Source organism: Prinia subflava, chromosome 9 (assembly GCF_021018805.1).
Source record: "Prinia subflava isolate CZ2003 ecotype Zambia chromosome 9, Cam_Psub_1.2, whole genome shotgun sequence".
Lineage (NCBI taxonomy): Eukaryota > Metazoa > Chordata > Aves > Passeriformes > Cisticolidae > Prinia > Prinia subflava.
In genome coordinates this window covers 3397682-3419271 of record NC_086255.1, presented here as the reverse complement: position 1 = coordinate 3419271, position 21590 = coordinate 3397682, and the positions used below count along the sequence as shown (strand labels likewise).

The window sequence follows — 21590 nt, the reverse complement described above, 5'->3', positions numbered from 1 at the left end:
CAAGCATTCTCTTGCTCACCACAGGGCCAGCTCATCTTCCTTGCATCCAAGTTTACGAGGTACAAAGCCATGGCAGATGAAACCCATCTGCCGTAGGTGAGTGGAGTTAAGCTGTTTTACAGCTGAGGGAGCAGGCATAAATCAAAAAGGGGAAATTGATGGAGTTCTGGCTTTATTGCAGGGGCTGTTATTTTCTTTTTCACACAGGCAGGAGCGTTGCTGCTCCAAGCTTGTAGTTCAGTTGTACCTTCAGGCTTCAGTGCCCTTCCTGCACCCCCTGGGGTCGATGGCATCACTCAGCTCTCCTTTGGGCACAGAAACCACCGTGCTGGCAAAGGCTCCTCCTGCCACTCCCCAGGGGACCTGACTCCTGCGAGCGATCCTTCGGCATATTTGCGTTTGGATTTTCTTCATTCCAGCCTGGGCATGCACGGGTTCTCCCTGCTGGCTGCTCAGCCATCAGGCCCACTCAGGACTGACCGCAGCATTTTTGTGCTTTGTAGAATTCTTTCAAGTCCCAGGGAGGTGCCGGGTGAGCGCTGGGAGTGTGTGAGGGCATCCAGAGGGATTTCACGCCTCGCACTCATCAGAACCTCTGAGCCATGAACAAGAGGCTGCATTTTTTCCTCAGCTCCTGCCAAAGCTCGGTCCTTTCCTCCATCCTCCATATGCTGCTTCATTGGCCTGAACAGCCATCTCTTAATCTAAGTCTGTCTAGGGAGAACCAGTTAGTAAAACATCCTTAATTAACCCTGCTGGGTTCAGCCTAAAAGCAAACCCGACCCACCGAGGTGCTGCTATGCTTGTGTCAGCAGCTGTTCTCATTTGTAAGAGAGAAGACACAGGTGGTGTTGGCTCCTCAGAATTGGGATTTGATCTGCCTCCCAGTGCTGCTGGAACAGGCTGTGGATCTCCCATATCCCCATCCCTTTTCTCTCCTTTGTTTTGCAAGAGCTTTGCAGTGGCTCATTGTGCCTCCTTCTTGCTCAGTTAAAAGCTGGACCAGAAGCAAGAAGGGTGGGAGTTTGGGTTCATTCCTCAAAAGCCAGTTTCCTCTTGAGCAGGACAGAGACTCTGCTCTTGGGTTACTTACCCCAAACAGCTTCCCTGTGGGAAGTCAGGTCCTCTTCCCCTCTCCTGGGATAGAAACAGGGATGGGAGATAGAAGGGTTTGGCCACATGGATTGAGATTTGGACAAATAAATGAATACATAGGTCACTGGGCAGATAGGTGGTTATTTTAACATCTGAGGCAAAGAGAAATGCTCCCTTCTTTTATTATTATATCTGAAGACATGGAGCAGAACACTCTTCTTTGTTAAGTTGGGAGACGTTAGGGTAGGTCCTGATTCCAGCTTAAGTTTGACAAAATCTGTTGGAGGCACAGAGTGGAATTGTTCACAATAAATGAGACGTAAGACAGTGGAAGGTGGCGGGTGAATTATCCATCAGGTAGGACAATGCTTTTGAAGGATAATGAAGAGGCTCCTGCTGTGATTCCTGGAGTCAGTGCATTATTTCTGTCTGTTTGAGTCCTCTCCACTCTGCCTGGAGCGACGTGTGTTTTGTGGCCCTTCAGAGAAAGCAGCTCCGTCTTTCATGTTGACGGCGTGCTCGCGTTTCCCCCTTCCTCGTCTCGCAGCTCACTATCACTGATATTATGACAGAACGTGTTCCATGCACAGAACTATTAAAAATGTAGCTCATATGGTGCTGATGGGAGGCTGACATCTCCTGAATAATTTATTTTAACTGGAAAGATTTGTAACACTTAAGCGTTAGCAGGACTCTTCGTTTTAACTCTTCCCGAGGCAGCTGCTTGCTGCGATTCTCTGGTTTGGGCAAGAAGTGGCTCAGCCTGTTCAAGGCCAAAGCCAAAGCCACCTCCCTCAGGGACAGTCAGACTGCTGGTCATGGTCTCTTGGAGGCTGGAGAACTCCAGAAGAACTCCAAAAGGAAGCTGGAGGTGTTGGAAGAAGCAGCCACAGTTGGGCTGCCCCTGCCTTGGGAATAGCGAGCTTTTTCCAGTGAGGAGGATTGAAACAGGCTGTAATTACTGGCTGCAAAATATTTACAGTAAGCAAGGAATGGCTGGCTACCTTCAATTCCTGGCAGCAGCTCCCTTCCTTGGGGCAGTGACTGTAAGTGCCTGCTCTGAGGAGTAGCTGCTGCCATCCCCCTTGTCCAGGGGGAAGGACCCGATGTGTTCCTGGGCCAGGGGTTTGCACAGGGTCTTTTCCAGTCTAAACAATCCTGTGATTCCATGGGTATGGATGGAAGGAAGTCAAGGCCATTGCTTTCTTGCATACATTCAGTAGAAACTTTGTGCAAATGTTCTTGCACACAAGTCAGCAACCTGAATTTCTAAATTTATTCTGGCAGAAATGCAATCACAAGGGGGGGGCTTATCAGTGAATTCTGGGTGTCAGTGTTATCAAGATCATTTCTGTGATGATCATTTAAGAAGACTCTTCCTCCCTCTTTTTTATCATTACACACAGAGAGACAAATCCTGCTGTCAGCTGCAAGGAAGCAATTCCCACTGAAGTCAAAGGAAGCTACTCAGAGAGGCCAGGCTTTATCCCATACTTTATATCCAAATTTATCACTGAAATTGCTGTGCCCACGTGGCTGCTTCAGCCCAGAGGGTCTCAATGCTGACTCACAAACAACTCCTCTTTATTTTCTCTCACTCTTCTTCCTCTTATTGCTGGCTGTGTTCCTTGCAGGGTTGTTTCACTGCCTTTCAGTCTTCCTCCAGGTTCCTACCAAAACTGAGTTTAGAACCTTAGGTAAGACACAGTCTGTCCCTAAGGGCTGCAAAGTCCATGTTGGTGAGAAGGAGTGGGAAGACAGAAATCCTGCTATTTCTGGTTTACAGATGAGGTCCTGCAATGTAGAAGGTCAAATTCTGAAGTTCTTGAAGTCAATGCCAAAATCCATTTATGGCTCCCAGCTGGCCAGGGCATCATCCCAAACAGTTTGTGGCTGATCCATTCTCTTTTGGCCACAGATTCATCCGTCACTCTGAATCTTGTCCCTGCCTAATCTTGGAGGGTCTAGAAACACCTCACTCTTCTGTATCTGTTTTTCTCCCTGTGAAGTTCCAGAGTGCTCACACAAAGCAAGGAGCAGTTGTTATTCTCATTTTTCAGTTGTGGAAACCAAGGCCGAGTGATGTACCTGAGGTCACACACCACTGTCAGAAGCAAAAGTTGGTTCCCTATGTCCTCTGTTCCTTCCCAGCCTCTCTCACAAACCCAAAGAGCAATAAATTGAAACAAAGGTTCATAGCAAGAAAAATTGGATTGCAACTTGCAGCAGCCCAAGATCAACCGTGGAGACCCTGTGGCTCAGTAGAAACCCTGGAGTTAGACCTGTGCAAAACTGATGTATTTTTACATAACTAAACTCCAAGAAAAAAATCTTTATTAATTATCAAGATGTGAACTAATAGGAGAAAGGAGCCAAAGTCTTTAGGTCAGATTCATCTAAATCCATCACCTAGCAAAAATTTATATTACGAATAAATACACCCTAGAAACCAGTCCAATAAATTCTTCCTATTGAAACAAGTTGTCTTCCTGCTTTATGTATCATTTTAAAGGAAGGTAATTGAATATAAATTTTCTCTATCTACAGAGAAATAGACATCCAAATGCATGTATGTGTCTGTGAATATCCGTGTTTTGGGGATAGTGCTGACATCTGTGTAGGGCATGTTGGACTGAGTCTGACTGACTTCAATAGCTGTTGGAGTGGAAACCAGCACTGATCTCCAACCTGGGGAAAATTCTCCTCAATTCCAGCTTCTCTGTGCATTAGCAATTACTTTCAAATGTTTGAAACTCAATAGCGGTTGCCAAAATCTGCGTTGCCTCCCAAGGAAAAACTCCTAATTTCTTTGTGTTTAGAGGCCAAATATGTGGCTAAACTAAGCTTGATGATAGCTGAGGTTTGGTTTTGGGCAGATTGTGAGTCCGTGTACAGTTAGTGCCTGGAATATGCACACGGCTGGGACTATGCTGGGGCTGTGGAAATGTAAAAATATTACTCTTAAAAAGAAATTCATCTTTCCCACATTTCCTGCTACGGTTAGAGGTGATTTTCTCATTGTTTTGTTCTCAGCTGTCTACGTGCTTTGAGTCCTCCTGCCCAAAAGTCTCTCCTGGCAATCATTTTGCAGCCTCATGTATTACGTACACATGAGAAATGCTTGGTTGAGTAAGAGGTTTCTTGGTTTCAACCAGAGAAGAAGTACATGCAGTCACTAGAAAGCCACTTCTATGAAGAAAACCTCATATATATTCATATGAAATCAGCCAGATACAACAGGCCTGGCTGTGAGCAGAAGTAAACTGGTCAATTTTAAGACTTTATGTTTTAATGCCTGTGTGATACCAGTGTCCATGTGCACCCTGCTGGCTCTGCCAGCTTCCCACTGCCTGTTTTACATCACAGGGTGCAGCCTCAGGGCCACATCAAGGTGTCACATGCAGGAGGATGTTTCCTGCAGCAGCAAAGAATATTGCACTGCTTCAAAACTGCAAGGAGAGGGTTATAAAATTATCATGCCTGTAAATTCCAGATGCAAACCATATGATTGCAAAGCCCTGCTCCCCGTCCTTGTTTAAAATGACTCTCTCCTAAGCCTCCTCAATATCTGCCTGGCCTGGAAGTGCAGTTTTCCCTGTGCTCAGTCACACGCTCAGTGAACACCTTGTGCTGGGACTTTTTAAAATTAAAAAAACCACTGTGCAGCTGATGAAGTGTTTGCTTAGGATTAGGTGCCGTGGTTAATATAAGCATTAAAAAAATGTCTCTGGCCACTGTCCTGTGTCACAGCAGCCTCATATTTCCTCTCCTCTGGAGACGGATGTGCATCTGGTTCGAGTGGCTTTTGTCCTATTCCCTGGCCACAAAAAGAAAAAGGAATACTGGGCTTCTAAGGATGGAAAGTTATGCGGCGCTGCTAAATATATCAGCATTTCTTGGACCTGAACTTGGCGAGATAGCCTTGTCCCAGCAACACTTCCAGCACAAGAGGCAAGGCTGCCTGTGAGGGTTTTGTTTTGGAACAGGGAGGTGCATCCACGTGTAAGGGCGGTGGCTCCGGAGGGCTGGAGAGCAGGGCTGTCCTTGGGAAGCTGCATCCCGGGCAGGGCTGAGCCCCTGCGAGCCCTTGGATGTGTCTCCTCTTCCCCGCAGGGATCGAGTTACACGCCTTGAGCTTTGCCATAGTAGCAGAGGAAGGGGAGAGTACAAAGGTTATGGAAAACAAAACATTAATTTTCTTGACCAGCTGTGTTACAGGCAAACTGCAGCTTTATTTATACCCATGGCATGGTGTCCATAAATCAGGGCTGCTCTCCAGCAAGGCATTTAATGAGAACTATTAAATGATTTCATGATGTACTCATTGTTACCATCTGATAAAAACCAGCGGTCCCTCCGAGGACCAGGACTTTGCCGTTGTGGCTTTTCATGGGGGAAGGAGGTGTGGGGGGAAGCCAAGCCCTCAGCAGTGTCAGATGAGTTCTGCAAACCTCTCTGGGCACATCGTGTCGGGAGGATCCATGGGCTCAGCCTCCCTGCAGATTTCATTCAGGGACATGGACTTGATGTGAGCAGCCTTCAGGGTATCTGTAACTCCTTTTGTAGAGAAAACACCTGATCTGATCTCTCCTCTATGTGCCACAATAAATTACAGCATTGCTGTGGAGGTCCCCAGCCCGTGGTGCACAAGGAATCGCAGAATGGTTTGGGTTGCAAGGGACCTTAAAGCTCATCTAATTCCAACCCAAAGGGGACAATTCCCAGTGGGCCAGGTTGCTCTGGCCTGTGTCAGGGAGTCAGGGAGCTCCACAGAGCCCTGCACAGACCCTGCCTGTCTCCAGTCCTGTTCTTGGTATCGGAGGCAGCCCAAGCCAAAGGCACCGTGCCCGATGCAGGGTGGCATCCTTGACACTGCCTGTGACCCTGGGGCTTGTCCCCACGTGGTGAGGGGGGCACAGGTCTGTCTGCAGCCCTCTGCACCTTCCCCCAGATCTTCAGCCTGGAAAGGCTGATCCGATGGCTGCACAGAGCCCCTGAGGCTCCTTTGTCATGAGCAAACCCAAGCACTGAAATCACAGGGATGGCTAATTTATGTGAGAAGGTTTTCTGTGAATCAGTGGGGAGGACGTTGTGCCCAGAGCCTCGCCCCTCTCCAAGTGCTTAATTGCTAATCAGAGGCTGGATTCAGCAGCTCCCATTCTCGTGCACTTTCTGTCTCCATCAATAAAACTGGAGAGGCTCTTGCCTTACAACAAAGATGTTTATCTTGCCCGAAGTTGTGGGAAGCTGTGGGAGGCTGTCCTTTCTTACTGCACAGCTCTAATGGGGTAAACAGTTGCTGTTACTTCATTTCCAGCCAGATTTTTTCTGAATGGGGGCTGGGAGGAGGATTCCTTAATTAATCCTTTGGGAAAGTGGTTGGGACTCTGGCTTGTTCTGGGTTTGTGTCTAACTAGCATCTCCCAGATGCTGAGTAGTCAGGTCCAAATGTCACCTTGCATTTCTGCATCCCTCTGATGGGTAATTTTTCTTCCTCCTTCAAGCCACCTGTCCCTTTTTCTGGGATGGAACTAGATGGTCTTTAAGGTCCCTTCCAAACCAAACCAGTCCATGGTTCTATATTTATTTTTCCCCCAAAAGAAGGAAGTGCCCTTTCCTGGGGAGGAAACAGCTGTGTGTGAGTGGCAGCATGGTTTAACATTGACTGGCTAATTATTAAATTCAGATATAAACAATCATAAAACCTGCAGAGTATTGCATATGTGATGAGCTGCTCAAGCAACTTGTACCAAACACACGTGGTATTCTTAAATGTTCATTGCTTTCTCAGGACATGCCCATTTGTGGGGACTTCAGACAACTCCACGCTGTCTTGCTGTTTTTTCCATCCATGTGAGAGTATGAAATGAGTGAGGTGCATAAATAGGTCTGGAGGAAGGTTTTCCATTAGCTGCAGGTCGTAATTTATGGTGGGAAAGCAACTGGCAATTAAACTCTTTACATTGCTGAGCATTAATGTATAGTGCTGTATGCTGGAACATTTCCTTTAATGTTTTACTTGGTGAAGATGAAGTCCCTCCCTTTATGGTGTGCTAAAGCCCTTTCCACACAAGGAGTTGGGTGGTTTGTTTCAAAAAGTTCTTTATTATATTTATATATATTCTACTTATGTAGCACACACCCCCCAAGCCACTGCTTCATTTTAGACTGAGAAAAAACATCAGAGGATTGATCAGCCCTCCACAGATTGCTCTTTGCTGCTTTGAATGCAATTTGAAGGGGATTGGGTTATTGTTGAGTTGTTTTTAACTCCATAGACAAATATCTCCACCCTGAAGTGCCTTTGGAATGTAGCAATATGTGCAGACCACAGTCTTGGCTGTCCCACCTCCAGTACAAAGTAGACTTTGAAGTATTTTGAGTATTAGATTTTCTCAAAGGTATCAAGCATGGTATGTAAATAAACTTCATTTAAGGCAGGTAGGATTACAGAAGCAAGGCTAAAACCAGTATTATGGGCTGTTCATTATAGGCTGTTCATTCTACAAAGGATCAGTCTTCACTTGAAGCTGGTGCAAAGGGAGGAAACTGGTCTCAACCACAACGCTCAGAATAAAAGCAAATACTGTAGAAACCAAGAAGGTGAAGCAGTTACCATGCCACTGCTCTTGTTTGTTTGGGGTTTTTCCTCCTCTGTTCTAAAGCTGTTAAGTCTTTTTTATTGATTTCATGGTTAAGGTATGTCCCAAGTTCAATCTGATCCTAAGAAATGGGGAAGCCTTGCCAGCTACACTGGAAGTGGAGAAGCCCCTGGGCACCCCCTTCATTCCCAGCCCTCTTGGGCACCTTGCATAGCCTCATCCTTGGCTTCTGGGTCTTGGAGCTCCTGAGGGGCTGACTCAGAAACCATCTCAGCCCTAGGAGGGTGACTGTGGCAGGGTTTGAAAGCAGCAGTGGTGCCTGCTGCTGTTCTGAGTGTGCCAGGTGTGGTACAAACTCATCCCGCTGGATGATAACAGCCAGCAATAAACTGCTATGGGAAATGTCCAGTCAGTCCCACAAAAACTAATTTAAAAAAGCTATTTGGAGGTGGCCATAGTGTTTGTTAACCATTGTATTTATGGAAGTGGAAGGGACTGACAGAGAAAATGATGCTGGAGGATGTGCAAGCTAGCACAGGACACAGACCGAACCTGTGCAACTCCCTGAATTGAAACCAAGCATCCCAAATGCTTCACTGCCCAAACCCAAGTATTCATCACTCAGTTGTTGCAAATTTGGGATTATCTCATTGACAACATACAGCAAAATCCCTGTTGACATGACTGGGACTCGATGTTTGACAGAACTCTTGGAAGGCTTCAGCCAGGGGTTGGCTCTGAGTCTGCACTGAGCACACAGCAAGGGACACACGAGCAGCCTCCATCCGAGGAGCTGGAACTCAGAGCTGCAAGGAAGCAGGCACAAACTGCAGCCTCCATCCGAGGAGCTGGAACTCAGAGCTGCAAGGAAGCAAGCACAAACTGCAGCCTCCATCCGAGGAGCTGGAACTCAGAGCTGCAAGGAAGCAAGCACAAACTGCAGCCTCCATCCGAGGAGCTGAAACTCAGAGCTGGAAGGAAGCAGGCACAAACTGCAGCCTCCATCCGAGGAGCTGGAACTCAGAGCTGGAAGGAAGCAAGCACAAACTGCAGCCTCCCTGTGAGGAGCTGGAACTCAGAGCTGGAAGGAAGCAGGTACAAACCTTGGCCTGTTCTCCCTGTCCAGGCAGAGGGCTGGGTGCCAGGAGCGCGGGGATTTAATCCCTACTCCAGCAGTGTTAGTTCAGCGCACTTTCCGTAATCCATTCTTAAGCACGAGCCTAGATGTGGTTTGACACCTTGAAAAATGTGCTCGCTGGCTTCCCCCAGCCCTGCACTCCCTCCTGCGTCCTGCCGGGGTGGAGGAGAGCCAGGAGGAGGAGGAAGAGGCCGCAGCCATCCCTGCAGCAGTTGTTTCCAGGGCAGCAGTGCTGCACGTTTCCTGCAGTGCTCCCAGGGAGCCCGGGATCCCTGGAAGCGCGGTCTGTAAGCGCAGCGTGTCCTCATCCTGTGAACAGCTTCCCACCTTTGTGAGCCTCATCTGCAGAGGACATCCTGCCTTCCTCTGGAGGGAGGCAGCCTGGCCTGAGGTCCCCACTCCCAGTTAAAAATGAAAGGGATGCAGGGCTGGCTGTTGCTGGTCCATGCAGAACTGTATTGTTTTCTGCTGGATTTAGGATCTTCCTCCCCAGCGACCCCATTCAGTATCCTGGAAGCTGCAGACACATGCCACAAAGTTTCTGTCATTACCTGCTCAACAAATCTGGGTTTTTCCATCTGGGAAACAAGGCAAAAATCAGCTCCATCACTGCATAGAATCGTGGAATAGTTTGGACTGGAAGGAACCTTAAAAACTGTCATTTCACACCCTGCCATGGGCAGAGACACCTTCCACTATCCCAGGCTGCTCCAAGCCCCATCCAAGCCTCTTGAACTCTTCCAGATATTGGTAAATCTATCCCCCAATGAAATGAAGTTTCATTTCCTTGGCACTGTGGTCATGGAGGGGAAGGCAGGCAGACCTTCAGGCCATGCAAGCTTCCAGAGAGAAGATTATGAAGATCTCATTTACAGAGTTGCTTAAGCAAATGAGCTGTAATTTGGAATAACTTTAGTGAAGCTTCTGCTTTAGAAGGGGCAGGAGATTCTGAGGAGTAAGGCTGAGTTATCTGAGTGGCTCTGCATGCTCAGGTGTCTCTGAGCCCTTCCAGAGGGCATAAATCATGCACTGACTCAAAGCCAAGGCAGAATTCCTGGGGTTTAGCCCAAATATATATTCCCTTTTGTTATATCAGTTCAGCATGAGCACATTTAGGAGCAGGTGGGTTCCTGACATCCTTGAGTGAGGTTGGATGCAATATTCTTATCTGGAATTTGGTCTGGGAAGAGAAGTCAGACAGACCCCATGCTGTCACCTTCTCCAGGCTGAACAATTTTGCAGACAAAAATATAAACTGGGCCTTAATTTTCCAGTGTAGGTGCTTTTTTGGCTTCCCACGTGAGAAAGGTTTTGGAGCAGGGTGGTGCTGGTTCCCAACACGTGTGTGAGTTGGCTGTTCCTGCCCTTTGGAAGGAGAGCTGGCTGCGTGTCTGTCTGCTTGGGTTTCCTGGGAGTGGCACAGATAGCTCATAGTTTCATTCTCATTTAAAATTAGAGCTGAGCAGCATCTGGAGACAAATACTATTCTCCTTAGGGTAGCTCAAATTCTTCTTTGGTGAGAAACAGTCTTTTAAAGCTGTAACTTGGAGTGTCTTGTCTCGAAGGTTGCATTATCAGTGCCAATCTGGCCTAATACTTTTTAAGTCAAACTTCTCCAAAGAGCATTTGGAACCTTAAATTAAGACTTCTTTCTTTTATAATCTGCAAAGCTCCTTTCTTGCTAGAATCTGCATCTGCCAGAGTTCTGTGACTTAAATCTCCATGAGATGCTTTGCAAGTGTAGAAGCCAGCATTCATTTTACACCTTTCATAGGGATTTTGGAAGTGATGTATTAAAGGAAAGCAATGAAATATTCTCTTAGGCTAAGGTCTTTAAAAGTATCTAACAGAGTAAGATGTCTGAGCCCACTGAGCTTTACATTCAACCCTTGAAATTAATCTTTCTCACTCCTGTGTAATATTAAATCTGATTAATAGCTAATGCATCAGCTCCATTTAAGATGCACATCTGTTTGTGTGTATGCACAAAGAAAATATTTATGTCCAAATTTTTTCTCAGGGGCGTTTAAAATTATTTTCTACTGAATTGAGTAAGGTCATCTGGCAAAGCCGAGCAGGTCATCAATAATTAATCCAAGCAGGCAGAGCTGAGTCTCAGGGTGCTTGCAAACACCCTGTTAGGCTGGATAGTTTGGCAGAGCAGGGGCAATTCTCAGATTTTCTCAGAAAACAAGCAAATGTGCGTTTAACTTTTGAGGGGGAGAGGGAGGCTTTGCTTTTATTGGAAACAGCTGTGCTGTGCTTGCACTGCAGCCCTTGGAGCATCCACATGTACAGTCAGAGCTTCTGGTCCCCCAGGGCACCCCAGCCCAGCCAGGGGACACTGCACTGACACCAACGTGCCTGGCATGGATGGCTCATTTCCACCGTGTGCTCACAGCCTTCAGGAGCACAGGGGGTTGGATATATCTCACTAAACTTTATCTAAACTTTATGAAAAGTTAGTCTTTACACCTAACTCTGGCTGTCCAAGAACTGGCTCTGGGGTATGAGCTTGTCATCTGGTTTAAATAGAGTCAGCAGGGAAAAGAATCAACTCTTCCAGAGGTTGTTTCCTATCCAGGGTTGTTATCTAAGAAACTGGGATGAACATGGGATGAATAAGAAGGGGGAAGGAAGCTGGTGAAGGGTCTGGAGCATGAGTCCCATGAGGAGCAGCTAAGGGAGCTGGGAAGGGGCTGAGCCTGGAGCAAAGGAGGCTCAGGGGGACCTTGTGGCTCTGCACAGCTCCTGACAGGAGGGGACAGCCGGGAGGGTCGGGCTCTGCTCCCAGGAACAAGGACAGGAGGAGAGGGAACGGCCTCAGGCTGGGCCAGGGGAGGGGCAGGGTGGACAGCAGCAGGAATTTCATCATGAAAAGAGCTGCCCAGGGTGCAGTCCCCATCCCTAGAGGGATTTAAAGGACCTGTAGGTGTGTTACTTGGGGACATGAGTCAGTGGTGGCCTTGGCAGTGCTGGGGGAAGAGTTGGACTCAATGATCTCAGAGGCCTTTTCAGCCTCAGCGATTCTGTGGATCTGTGTGTACTTTCCTTTTCCTGTGGAGTGACCTGTCTGTCCTGAGCTGGAGCTCCTGAAGAGGCTCAGGTGACCAGCCTGGGCAGAGCATCTTGGTTTTTGGACAGATAGCTCTGGGTGAAATGGGTCTGGGCCAGCCTGATGGGAATCCTCAGCTGACTGAGGGTGAATGTTCCCCTCTGCAGTAGCAGAAGCATTTTGTGCTCTCAAACATTTATCTGTTTCCTCTGGTTAACAGAGTACATTGAACAAATATCACCAGTGCCCTCCATCACTGTGTAAGTTGGATTGAAGTGGTTTCCACGGGGCTGAGGATGGCAGTCCCTGATGCAGTAACTCCTGTGTCCTCTCAGGAGTCAAATGCAGCATCCATCACACAGCATGGAGCCAGGCTTTTGAGCCACGATGGCTTCACCTTTGGTTCAGGGTTGGATGAGACCACAGCAGCTCAGAGCCCGCAAGATACCTGGATTATGGGCAGAGAAGAAGGGACCAGAGCCCCTTGAGGCAGAAGGGGCTGATTTGGTGTCCCCCCATCCTGTGCCCACCAGGTTGCAGCTCTCCCTGCCGTACCAGCTGTTCCCAGGACACGTGTGCAGCTGTTTGGGGATTAGCTGGCTGGGAACCAGCCCAAAACCAGACCAGGCATGTGTGCTGCTCCCTCTCCTCCACCGTAGTGCTGGTATGCACACTTTTAATGCCTGGCCCCTGCTGAACTGCTCTGGCTGTGCAAGATGAGAGAGCCGTGCAGTTTTGACAGGAAAATTGCTGCCCAGATGCCGGAACACCAACGCTCTGCTTGTTTAAATATTTGCTCAAACCAGCTTGACTTTCCAGTGCGTTTTTCCATGAGGGATTCTGGAGGTAAGGGAAAGAAGTCAGTACTAATAAAATCTCATGCTCTGGTGTAAGGACATGAGAGCATTTAGCCAGGAGTACCCTCTGTCCCAACAGCACCGCTTCACATCACGTCTTCCCATCACCACCCTGCCTTCCTTCGTGCCTGTTTCTTACTGTAGAGGTGTGTATACGTCCTCTCCACAGACTTTCAGGACTTTTAAACTCCAGAGCTCTTATTCTGGCATGTTCACGTGTGCTGGGTTTCCTGAGAGAGGATAAATAGGGATGGGTGGAGGAGAAGAGCTGCCATCATCCGCTTCCCCAGCGCTGCGTGCTCCGAGTGCAGGGTGCACTGAATCCTGCAGGAATGCCACGAGCTGGGGCTGCTTAAGGGTTCATTAATTTGCAATCACCACCAGTGAATGTTGTGCCTGTGGAGAGGACTGTGGGAAATACTTGTGCTGACTCTCTCCCAAGCTTTTTAATGTGAAACCCGTGGAATTTTGCTCCTGCCAGCCTCCAGCTCCTGATCTGTTCTGTCACCTCTGGTCATTTAACTTCTTCATTTTGCCAAAGTCTCACTTGCTCTCCCTGAACCTCTTCATATCCATGGTTACAATCTCCATTTCCAATCTATTCCTTGCTTCCCAAGGTGATGTCCTGCACCAGATCTTGGCAGTTTAAAAAGACCTGGTGGAAAACCTGGTAGAGCAGAGTGCAGCAGGGACACCAAGCACTCCTCCTGCACCTCTTTTAGCCCTACCAGTGCTCTCAGCACCCTCTTCTAAGCAGTTATTTCTGGAATTATGTATCTGAGATCTTGGCTCCATGCAGCCAACTGATTAGAAAGCAACAAATTCCAATTAAACATTTCCAATTACATTTTCAGCACACGTATGTTTGAAAAGTACAAATATTCACCCCAAGAAGTGTATTGAAATTCAGAAAAACAAGGATCTGGGGAATGGCAACCTTGCAGTGCATAAAGGGGCTGCAGGAGACCTGGAGAGGGAATTTGGATGGGGCATGGAGTGACAGGATGAGGGGGAATGGTTCCCACTGCCAGAGGGCAGGGTTGGATGGGATATTGGGCAGGAATTGTTCCCTGGCAGGGTGGGCAGGCCCTGGCACAGGTGCCCAGAGCAGCTGTGGCTGCCCCTGGATCCCTGGCAGTGTCCAAGGCCAGGCTGGACAGGGCTTGGAGCAGCCTGGGGAGGTGGAAGGTGTCCCTGACCATGGAACGAGATGATCTTTAAGGTCCTTTCTAACACAAACCATTCCATGATTCTGTGATTTCAAGCATTTGGCAATTTAATTTCATTTTATTTTTAGGTAACCTATGCAGAAGGATAACTCCCTATGCCCTCAATCTTAGTATTGTCCACCTGTTGAGATATATGACCTGGAGAAGTGTTGGACTTAAGCTGGCGTATTCTGCTCAGTTAAAACTGCTGCAGTTTGACATAAATGGGAACAATTAAGTCACAAGCCCACAGACTTCCTTCAGGTGTTAGCAAACAATTTGGCTGTAATTTCTATGCATTTGTGGATGCTTGAATTTAAATGAATCACAATTAAACACAATTAGTGGCGTGTGAAGTTCTGGGAGGTAAGAGAAGAGCAGTGGAGGATGCTGGTTTGCTCTGACACAGGTTTGCTTTACTTGGAGCTCTTCAAAATGCAGTATTTTAATCACAAAAGCCTCTCTTCCTAACCCAGGGATCTGTCCATGACATGAGAGGGTCCAGGGATGGGGTTTCTTGGAGTTCTGGGAGCTGCTCCAGCCTTGGGTGCTGTTACAGACTTTGGTGCAGCTTTTTCTCTAATTTTATGATCAGGAAATGTGCTTTACAACCACCCCTCAGCTGTCCATCAGGGACCTGTCAGTCACTGTGATTTATCTGGGTTTTCAGTGCCAAACTGATTGAATTGCATGTTTCACAAAAGGAAAAAAAAGAGAGTTTCACTCATGGCACCAAGTCTAATGATTGCATCTTTTCAAAGCGGCCAGCAAAGGTTACAGTGCCTGTTTGCATTCCTCATAAAGAAAACCTTGTTAAACCCAGTCTTGCATATTTTACAGCCATGGTAAGAGCCCCTGAAGAATATGCTGTCAGGAGAAATGGTCTCAGGCTTTTTTATCTCATTTTAAGGAGCAGGAGTTGGTGCTGTTTAATCAGGGAGTTGGTGGGGAGCCTGAGTGGTGACCCAGAGATGCCTTGGCCAAACAGAGGGTGAGCTGTGGGGTGGGGATTGCTCTGGAGCTCGGTGGGACAGCAGAGCTGGGATCAGGTTTGCCAAATGACTGCAGCTCTGTGGCCCTGGAGCGTGGGATCATTTGTCTTTTTCAGATCCCCTTTGGTGCCTTGCTTTTGCCCTGCTCGGTGTTTTCCCTGCCTACCCCGATTTCCAGAGGGCTGTGTAAGAGCTAATTTTAGCCCTGATACCCATCAGGTGTCGATCAATCCCCATCTGCTCTCACTCTCTCAAGTCAAGTTTCAGCAGGTCTCAGACTGAGCTGGATCCCGGCGCTGTTTCCATCCCTGTGACCGTGACTATCCAATGTCAGCTCTGTCCCCTTGGGCTTTTATCTGTTAAATATTTTGCCCATGCAGTAACCCAGCTGTTTCCTTTTTTGTTCCCCATATGTTTTGCTGGAGAAGAGCACAAGTGAGGCACTGAGGCCATTGCAGCCTGTGTGTGAGGCTTCCTAGGACAGCACGAGGGGAAGGGCTGGAGCTCAGACATCCCCTCTTAGCCCCTGGTGGGATGGTTTGTTCCTAGCTCATAGAGACTCAGTCCCATTCCACATTCTGCAGGCCCAGGTCCCTTCCCAGCAGTGATTCCCTGTGACAGTGCCATTGGAACTGGCTGACAGCACCATCCAGTCCTCCCCTCAACCCACAGACCACACCTGGAATCCCAGCTGCTGTGGGAAACAAAAGAATTCACTCCAAGTCTTTGGGTTTGGGGTCATTATCCTCTGTATCATCTTTCCTCTGTATTTGCTTCAAAGACTCCTGGTAGTTCCTGAAAGGACCAGGCAAGCCAGCATAGATCCCTTCATCCCTCAAAGATGTTGAGCTGCATCTGGGTGAACCACCCCAGAAAACGGCACAGAAGTTGGAACAACTCAAGACCCTTCCTGACAGCTGAGCCTAGGCAGGGAATCCAACCTGTCAGAACAGACTTACCCAAGTGGAAATCTGACCCTCACTGTAAGTGAACCTTCTTACTCTTGCAGAAGCTGATTTTTTAAACCAGCCCCTTTCAATTTGGTTTTATGCCTCTCCAGGAGGAAGCCATCACTTTCTAACAGGCAGTAGTTCTCATGCTGGAGTTTCCCTGATAGCTGGAGCTTCTCTTCCCAAGTGAAGAGTTAAAATTGCAGATCCAGTTTCCTGCAGCACCCTGCTGCTTCCTGGTGTCTCCCAGTGCAGCACTGATCTGAACTAACCAGTTTAGTGTGGGCTGAGGGTCTGGCTCTGGGCACAGAGAGCTGCTCAGCTGCTGCAGCCCCGGCAGTGGCAGACGGCCCCTGGGAGAGGAGGATGCTCAGTCATCCCCTGAGGAGCATCTGATGGACACGAGGAACTGGGACCTCCAGACCACTGCCTGAGCTGCACCACGTTAAAAATAGTTCATATTGTTCATGTGCTGTGTGCACTGGGCCTTTTGGGTGGATTTTCTTTGAAGAACACATTCTCCTAACGTCACCCTGTGTCCCCAAAAGGACCACCCTGGATTTCAGAGGGATCCTGTGCTAAGCCACTCCTTTCCCTGCCCCCTTTGTGTGCCAGCAAAGTGGCCACCAAAGGCAGTGCAGAAGTGTCACATTTCACAGTGCCACGGCCAATTTGGGCTGGAAAATTGTGTGCATTTCCAGGCTGTGGTGCTCAGCCACTCCAAGGAGTCCTGCTTCATGGCAGAGAGTGTTTCCCAAGGCTGTAGTTGATTTTTCACAAGCGAGTTTGTGCACTGGCCAGGAGTGCTGACAGCTCAATGTTCAGCTGCAGTATATCATTTTCTGTCATTTTGATTTATGCTCTTCTCTGCAACCAGAGTCCCATGTGAGAAAAAAAATCGGAAGGAGTCTGTCCTAAAGTTAGCTCAATGCTAACTTCTTCAACTGACCTAGCAAATTAAAGATATTTTTAGATGGGTTTGTTTTATTTATTTATTTCTGGAATATGAAAGAAGAAAGCATTAAAAAGTAACCTTCACTGTCAGCTCTGTGACCTGCAGATGCCGTGGGGTTGTTGTCACTGAAAGAGAAGCTGAGCTGGACCCGTGAGACCAAGATCTGCTCTTGGCTCAAGCTTCCACCTGCACCCAGTGACCTTGTCCAGGGAGACTCTGATGCATCAAAGCAATGCCCAGGACATCAGAGCCGACCTCCAGAGCACTTCTATCCCTCAGGGCACCTTACAACTCTCCATGGCCGTTGTTTCTCTTAGGAAAAAGCCCAAATTCCCCAGAGGAGAGGCTGGTGTAGAGCCATGGTCTCTGCTCCCTCTGGACAGCAGAACAAGGGCTCTTCCTCCAGCATCTTGGGTTTGCCCAGAGGTTTTATGGTACAGCTCTCTCGTTTGCCTCACTTCTGGCACCCAGACTTGGGCTCCTGAGTTGTTTTGCTGCATTTGGGGCTTTGTTTCTTGGCATTCGAGTTTGGGGATTATTGCTTGCAGTTCCCTTGAGTCGGATGCTTCAAGAGCAGCTCTGAGCCAGAGGGGGGAACAAACCCATCCCTCGGCTGTTTCTGTGAGCCACAAAATGCCTGTGAGACAAAGGAAGGGGCCACATGAAACAGGAATTGTGGTGCCACTGACAGGGACAAAAGCTCCACGCACAGCCCTGGGAAAAGGCAGGAGAGCAGGGAAGTTTATTCCAGCTCTCTGCTTTCCTACAGAGTTCAGACAACTATTTATTGTGTTTTAATATTAACTTGAGTGGAGCCAGGAGTGTGTTGTGATCCCCTGGTATTTGGGCAAATGGGTAAAAATACTTTATTTCATAAATATACATATACATACACACACACCCTTTTCACAGGACACATTAAGTGTGTACAGGACTTTTCCTTGATGGCTGGCATTTAGCAGCTGAATTACAGATGGATTTCTGTGTAGTCAGCACAGATATTAATCACAAAATCCTTTTAATAGATCAAAGAGTGCTGTGTAATTGAAAATTTCTTGTAGAAGCATTCGTTTCAAGCAGCTCCTAAAGTTTTCTCCTAATGTGTAATCGAGGAAAGGAACATTTTTCAGGGTGTAAAATGCAAAGACAACTTTGGTTTGTTGCTTTATTTAGTTCTCCACTCAAATTAAGGATTGGTGACAAGAAATTGATATTTTACTGTGTGCCCAAAGTTATTTTTATGCTCATCAAAGCCACTTGGTTAAATCAGGAGTGAGCAATAATTACCACTGAAGGGATGGATACACACTGGATTTTTACTTGCTTTATGTGTGAAGGTTTTTCTCCATCAGCACACTCTTTTCAGTTGAGAAAAACCTAAAAACCATCATAATTATTATTCTCATTGCTGCCTAGCCCTGTAACAAGATAGAATTTGGATATTTAAAGAAAGACCCATCCACCCTTTAAATAAGATGCAGAATCTGTTTCATGGAGCCCGGTGCTGGGCATAGCTTTGCAGGTGACACAAGGAAAGATGAATATCAGCTGAAAATATAAAAATATTTTATTTTTCTAGTTCATAGCACAACTTTGCAGCAAGCAAAGCCTCAAGCACACAGTGTGGGCTTCCAAAAAGGCCATGCCTTTGTGAGGAGCTCACGGGCTTGGACTGAGGAGCACGGCTGAGAAAAGAGCAGGAAGGAAACAGCCCTGGGGAGCTTCAGTGCTGGGACTGAAGAAGTGATTTGGTGCTTGTACAGACAAGTGCTCACCAAATCCTGCACATTATTAATAATAATAATAATCATCATCTCTCTGCCTCCCCTGCATCTGATGGGAAATGCATCTTCCCCACGGAGAGGCTGTGCTAAATAAAGGTTTGCCCTTCCCAGGGAGCAGGAGAGGTGGGAGGTGGACATTTGGGCTCCCATCTCTTTCCCAAAGGGAGGTCATTAAGTGTATAAAGTACATATGTTTTCCCTTCAGCAGCTGTTGGGTTTCTCAGCCCAAGAGCCATAACAGGACCATGAGGTTTGGAAAATTTCTGCCTCCCCCATCTGCCCCCCTCCCCAGCAGCAGTGCTGCTGAATCAGCAGAATGGAATTGTGCAGCTGTGCCTTGTTAGAGCAGTGCTGCTAATAAGTATTGGCAAAAAAAAGGCTTCAAGTCACTCTGCTGTGGGCTGGTGACTTGGTGGAGGGTGAGACTGAACCTTCTTCTTGTGGTGCTTCAAACCACCACCGGTGGGTTTGCAAGAGTCCTGCAAAATGAAACCCTGGCAGAGCCTTCCTTTTCACTGAAGTGATGTGAAGACTTTCTGTGTCTCTGGGTTGAAAGGGAATTGTTCTTTCCTTTACCTATTTCTAGATAAAAACTGTGGGAGAATAACTGTGGTTTGGTAGGGTCCCAGGCTGGCAGTGAGGTGTCCTTACAGTGATCCCTGTCCAGTGCTGCTGTTGCCTGCATGAAGAGATGCCTGTAAAATGCAGTGCATTGACTTGGACTAGATAATTGCCTAAGTGGAGATTCTCTGGCAGTTGAGGCTTTGCAAAGTTTTGCTGAGCTCATTTGCACTAAGGGCATTGGATCCACCTGGGCGTGTGGGAAACACCTGGGTGTGGGAGAGAGAAAGGGGGAAAAGGACCAGAAGAGGGAGGGATGTGAACCTCAGGGGTGCTCTGCTGGCGCTGCCTGGGCTCTGTGGGTAGCAGGATGACCAAGGACATGGGGCCTGTTTGGGATCCTGCCCTTGCCCAGCTGTGCCCCTCTGTCCCCTTCCAGGCCGTCCGATGAAAACCACCCCGAGGTGAAGCCGGATGCCTCCGTGAACAACCTGGCCGAGGCCGTGGACATCATCCTGCAGCAGCAGTGAATCCCAGCAGGAGCAGGGCTGAGCCCTCACATGCAGCCCCTCCATGGAGCCCTTCATCCTCTCCTGCCTCCGCCTCACCTTGCTGAACCCAGCCCAGCCTTGTCCAGGGTGGTGGGCACCCGCCTTCCGAAACGCTTCACATTATGGTACTAAAATGATCTGCTGGCCTCTCATCCACGGGAACACCAAACCTGCTGGCCTCTGGAAGTCTGGAATGTCCTGTCCTTGGTGCCTGCGAGGGGCCTCAGCCTCCTCTGGGTGGTGCTGGGGTCTGTTCCCCCTTTTTGTCTTTGCTCCCACTGGGGACCCAGCCTGGAGGTGGGAAACGGGGAACCCGGGCACCCTCTCATGAATGGATTTACCTGTTTAAGCCACATGCCCTGTGCCTTTTGGGGTGCCTGGGATGGGATGGGGATGTCCTTGGGGCTGATGGAGGCCACCAAGCTCCAGGGTCCAGTGTGTGCCTCGAGTGGCACAAAACCCCTGGGGAGGGGGACAGCCCCACATGCCCTGGCAAGGCAGGACCATGGTTCTGCCAGGATCAGCTCCTGGTTCTGCCAGGATCTGCCCATCTGGAGCAGCCCTGGGTGAGGGCACAGGAATCCAGTAACACATTAGGGAATAACTGCACCATCCTGTCAGGAATAAACCCTGTCCTTTGGATCTGGCCTGTTTGTCGTGGTGTTCTGTTGGATGTGCACTGGCAGGGATGTTTACAGGACCTGAAATGCTTTTCCCCTACCTGGAGAGGCTGGAAAAGGCCATGGCACTGATGCAGGGGGAGGTGTTGTGAGCACCCATGGCTGTGTGGGCAGGGTCTGGGTTTCCTGCCTCTCCCCAGTAAAATCCTGGATGTGCAGTTCCTGGGCCAGGGAGCTGTGGGGCTGAGTCAGACACAGCTGCAGCTGAAAATGGACTTTTCACAATGTAGGGATAGAACAAGGGGAAAGAGCTTCAAAAGGGTAGGTTTAGATGGGATGCTGGGAAGAAATTCCTCCCTGTGAGGGTGGGGAGGCCCTGGCACAGGTTGCTCAGAGAAGCTGTGGCTGCTTCATTCCTGGAATTGTCCAAGGCCAGGTTGGACAGGGCTGGGGGCAGCCTGGGACAGTGGAAGGTGTCCCTGCTCATAGCAGGGATGGAATAGGATGAGGTTTAAGGTCCCTTCCAGCCCAAACCATTCTGGGATTCCAGGATTCTGTACTCACTGAACATCCCCTGGGACTGATCCTGCCCCACATGCCTACTGAGAATCTGCTGCATCCGCTCAGCTCCAGCTCTGCCCCCTCCTGCTGCCAGGAATGCTCAGCACATCCAGGCCCAGGACAGGCATGAGATTTGCCTTTTTTCCTGATCAGAATAAGGATTTCTACAAGTCCCTGCTCCCTGCCTCCAGGCACTGCAGCCCTTCCCTGGGGATTTTGGTTTCTCTGCCGTCAGTTTTGCAGTGCAGCTGCTGCAGCGTGTGTGGTAACACCTGGCCATGCTGCACCTGGCAACAGCATGGAAGGGGCTCAAAATGGGTCAAAAAATTAAAATATGAGGGGTTGTTGCATCAAGTCCTCAGGCCACCCTCACTGACACGTGGTAGTGTTTGTAAGGGTCACCTTTTAGAGACAAAAGTCACTTTTTAATCAACATATCAGGAGCTCTGTACTCTCTTGGGCTTTGGGCAAGACTATTTGGGCTTTAACCTGCTTCAGATCTCCAAAGGGACCATGAAAATAATGTAATTATGTTTGTGTTGCATATATTTAATATATATCCATGCTCTCAGGCAGCACTGTCTGCATTCAGGCACTGCTCTCTGCATCTTCAAGCAGGAGGTAAAGGATAATTCCAGCTCTGTTTCCAGCAGTCCCAACA

General features: G+C 48.4%; 1 protein-coding gene across 3 annotated transcripts in view; it reads left to right on the top strand.

Annotated features, from left to right (window-relative positions):
- Nucleotides 1-20394, top strand: part of LHPP (phospholysine phosphohistidine inorganic pyrophosphate phosphatase) — a 70291-nt gene extending 49897 nt beyond the window's left edge. For all 3 annotated transcript variants that reach the window (XM_063405132.1, XM_063405131.1, XM_063405129.1), the window contains one exon: nucleotides 19637-20394. In XM_063405132.1, the coding sequence (XP_063261202.1) occupies nucleotides 19637-19648 (12 nt within the window). In that variant the 3' untranslated portion in view covers nucleotides 19649-20394. The remainder of the gene's footprint in view (nucleotides 1-19636) is intronic.
- Nucleotides 20395-21590: the final 1196 nt, after the last annotated feature.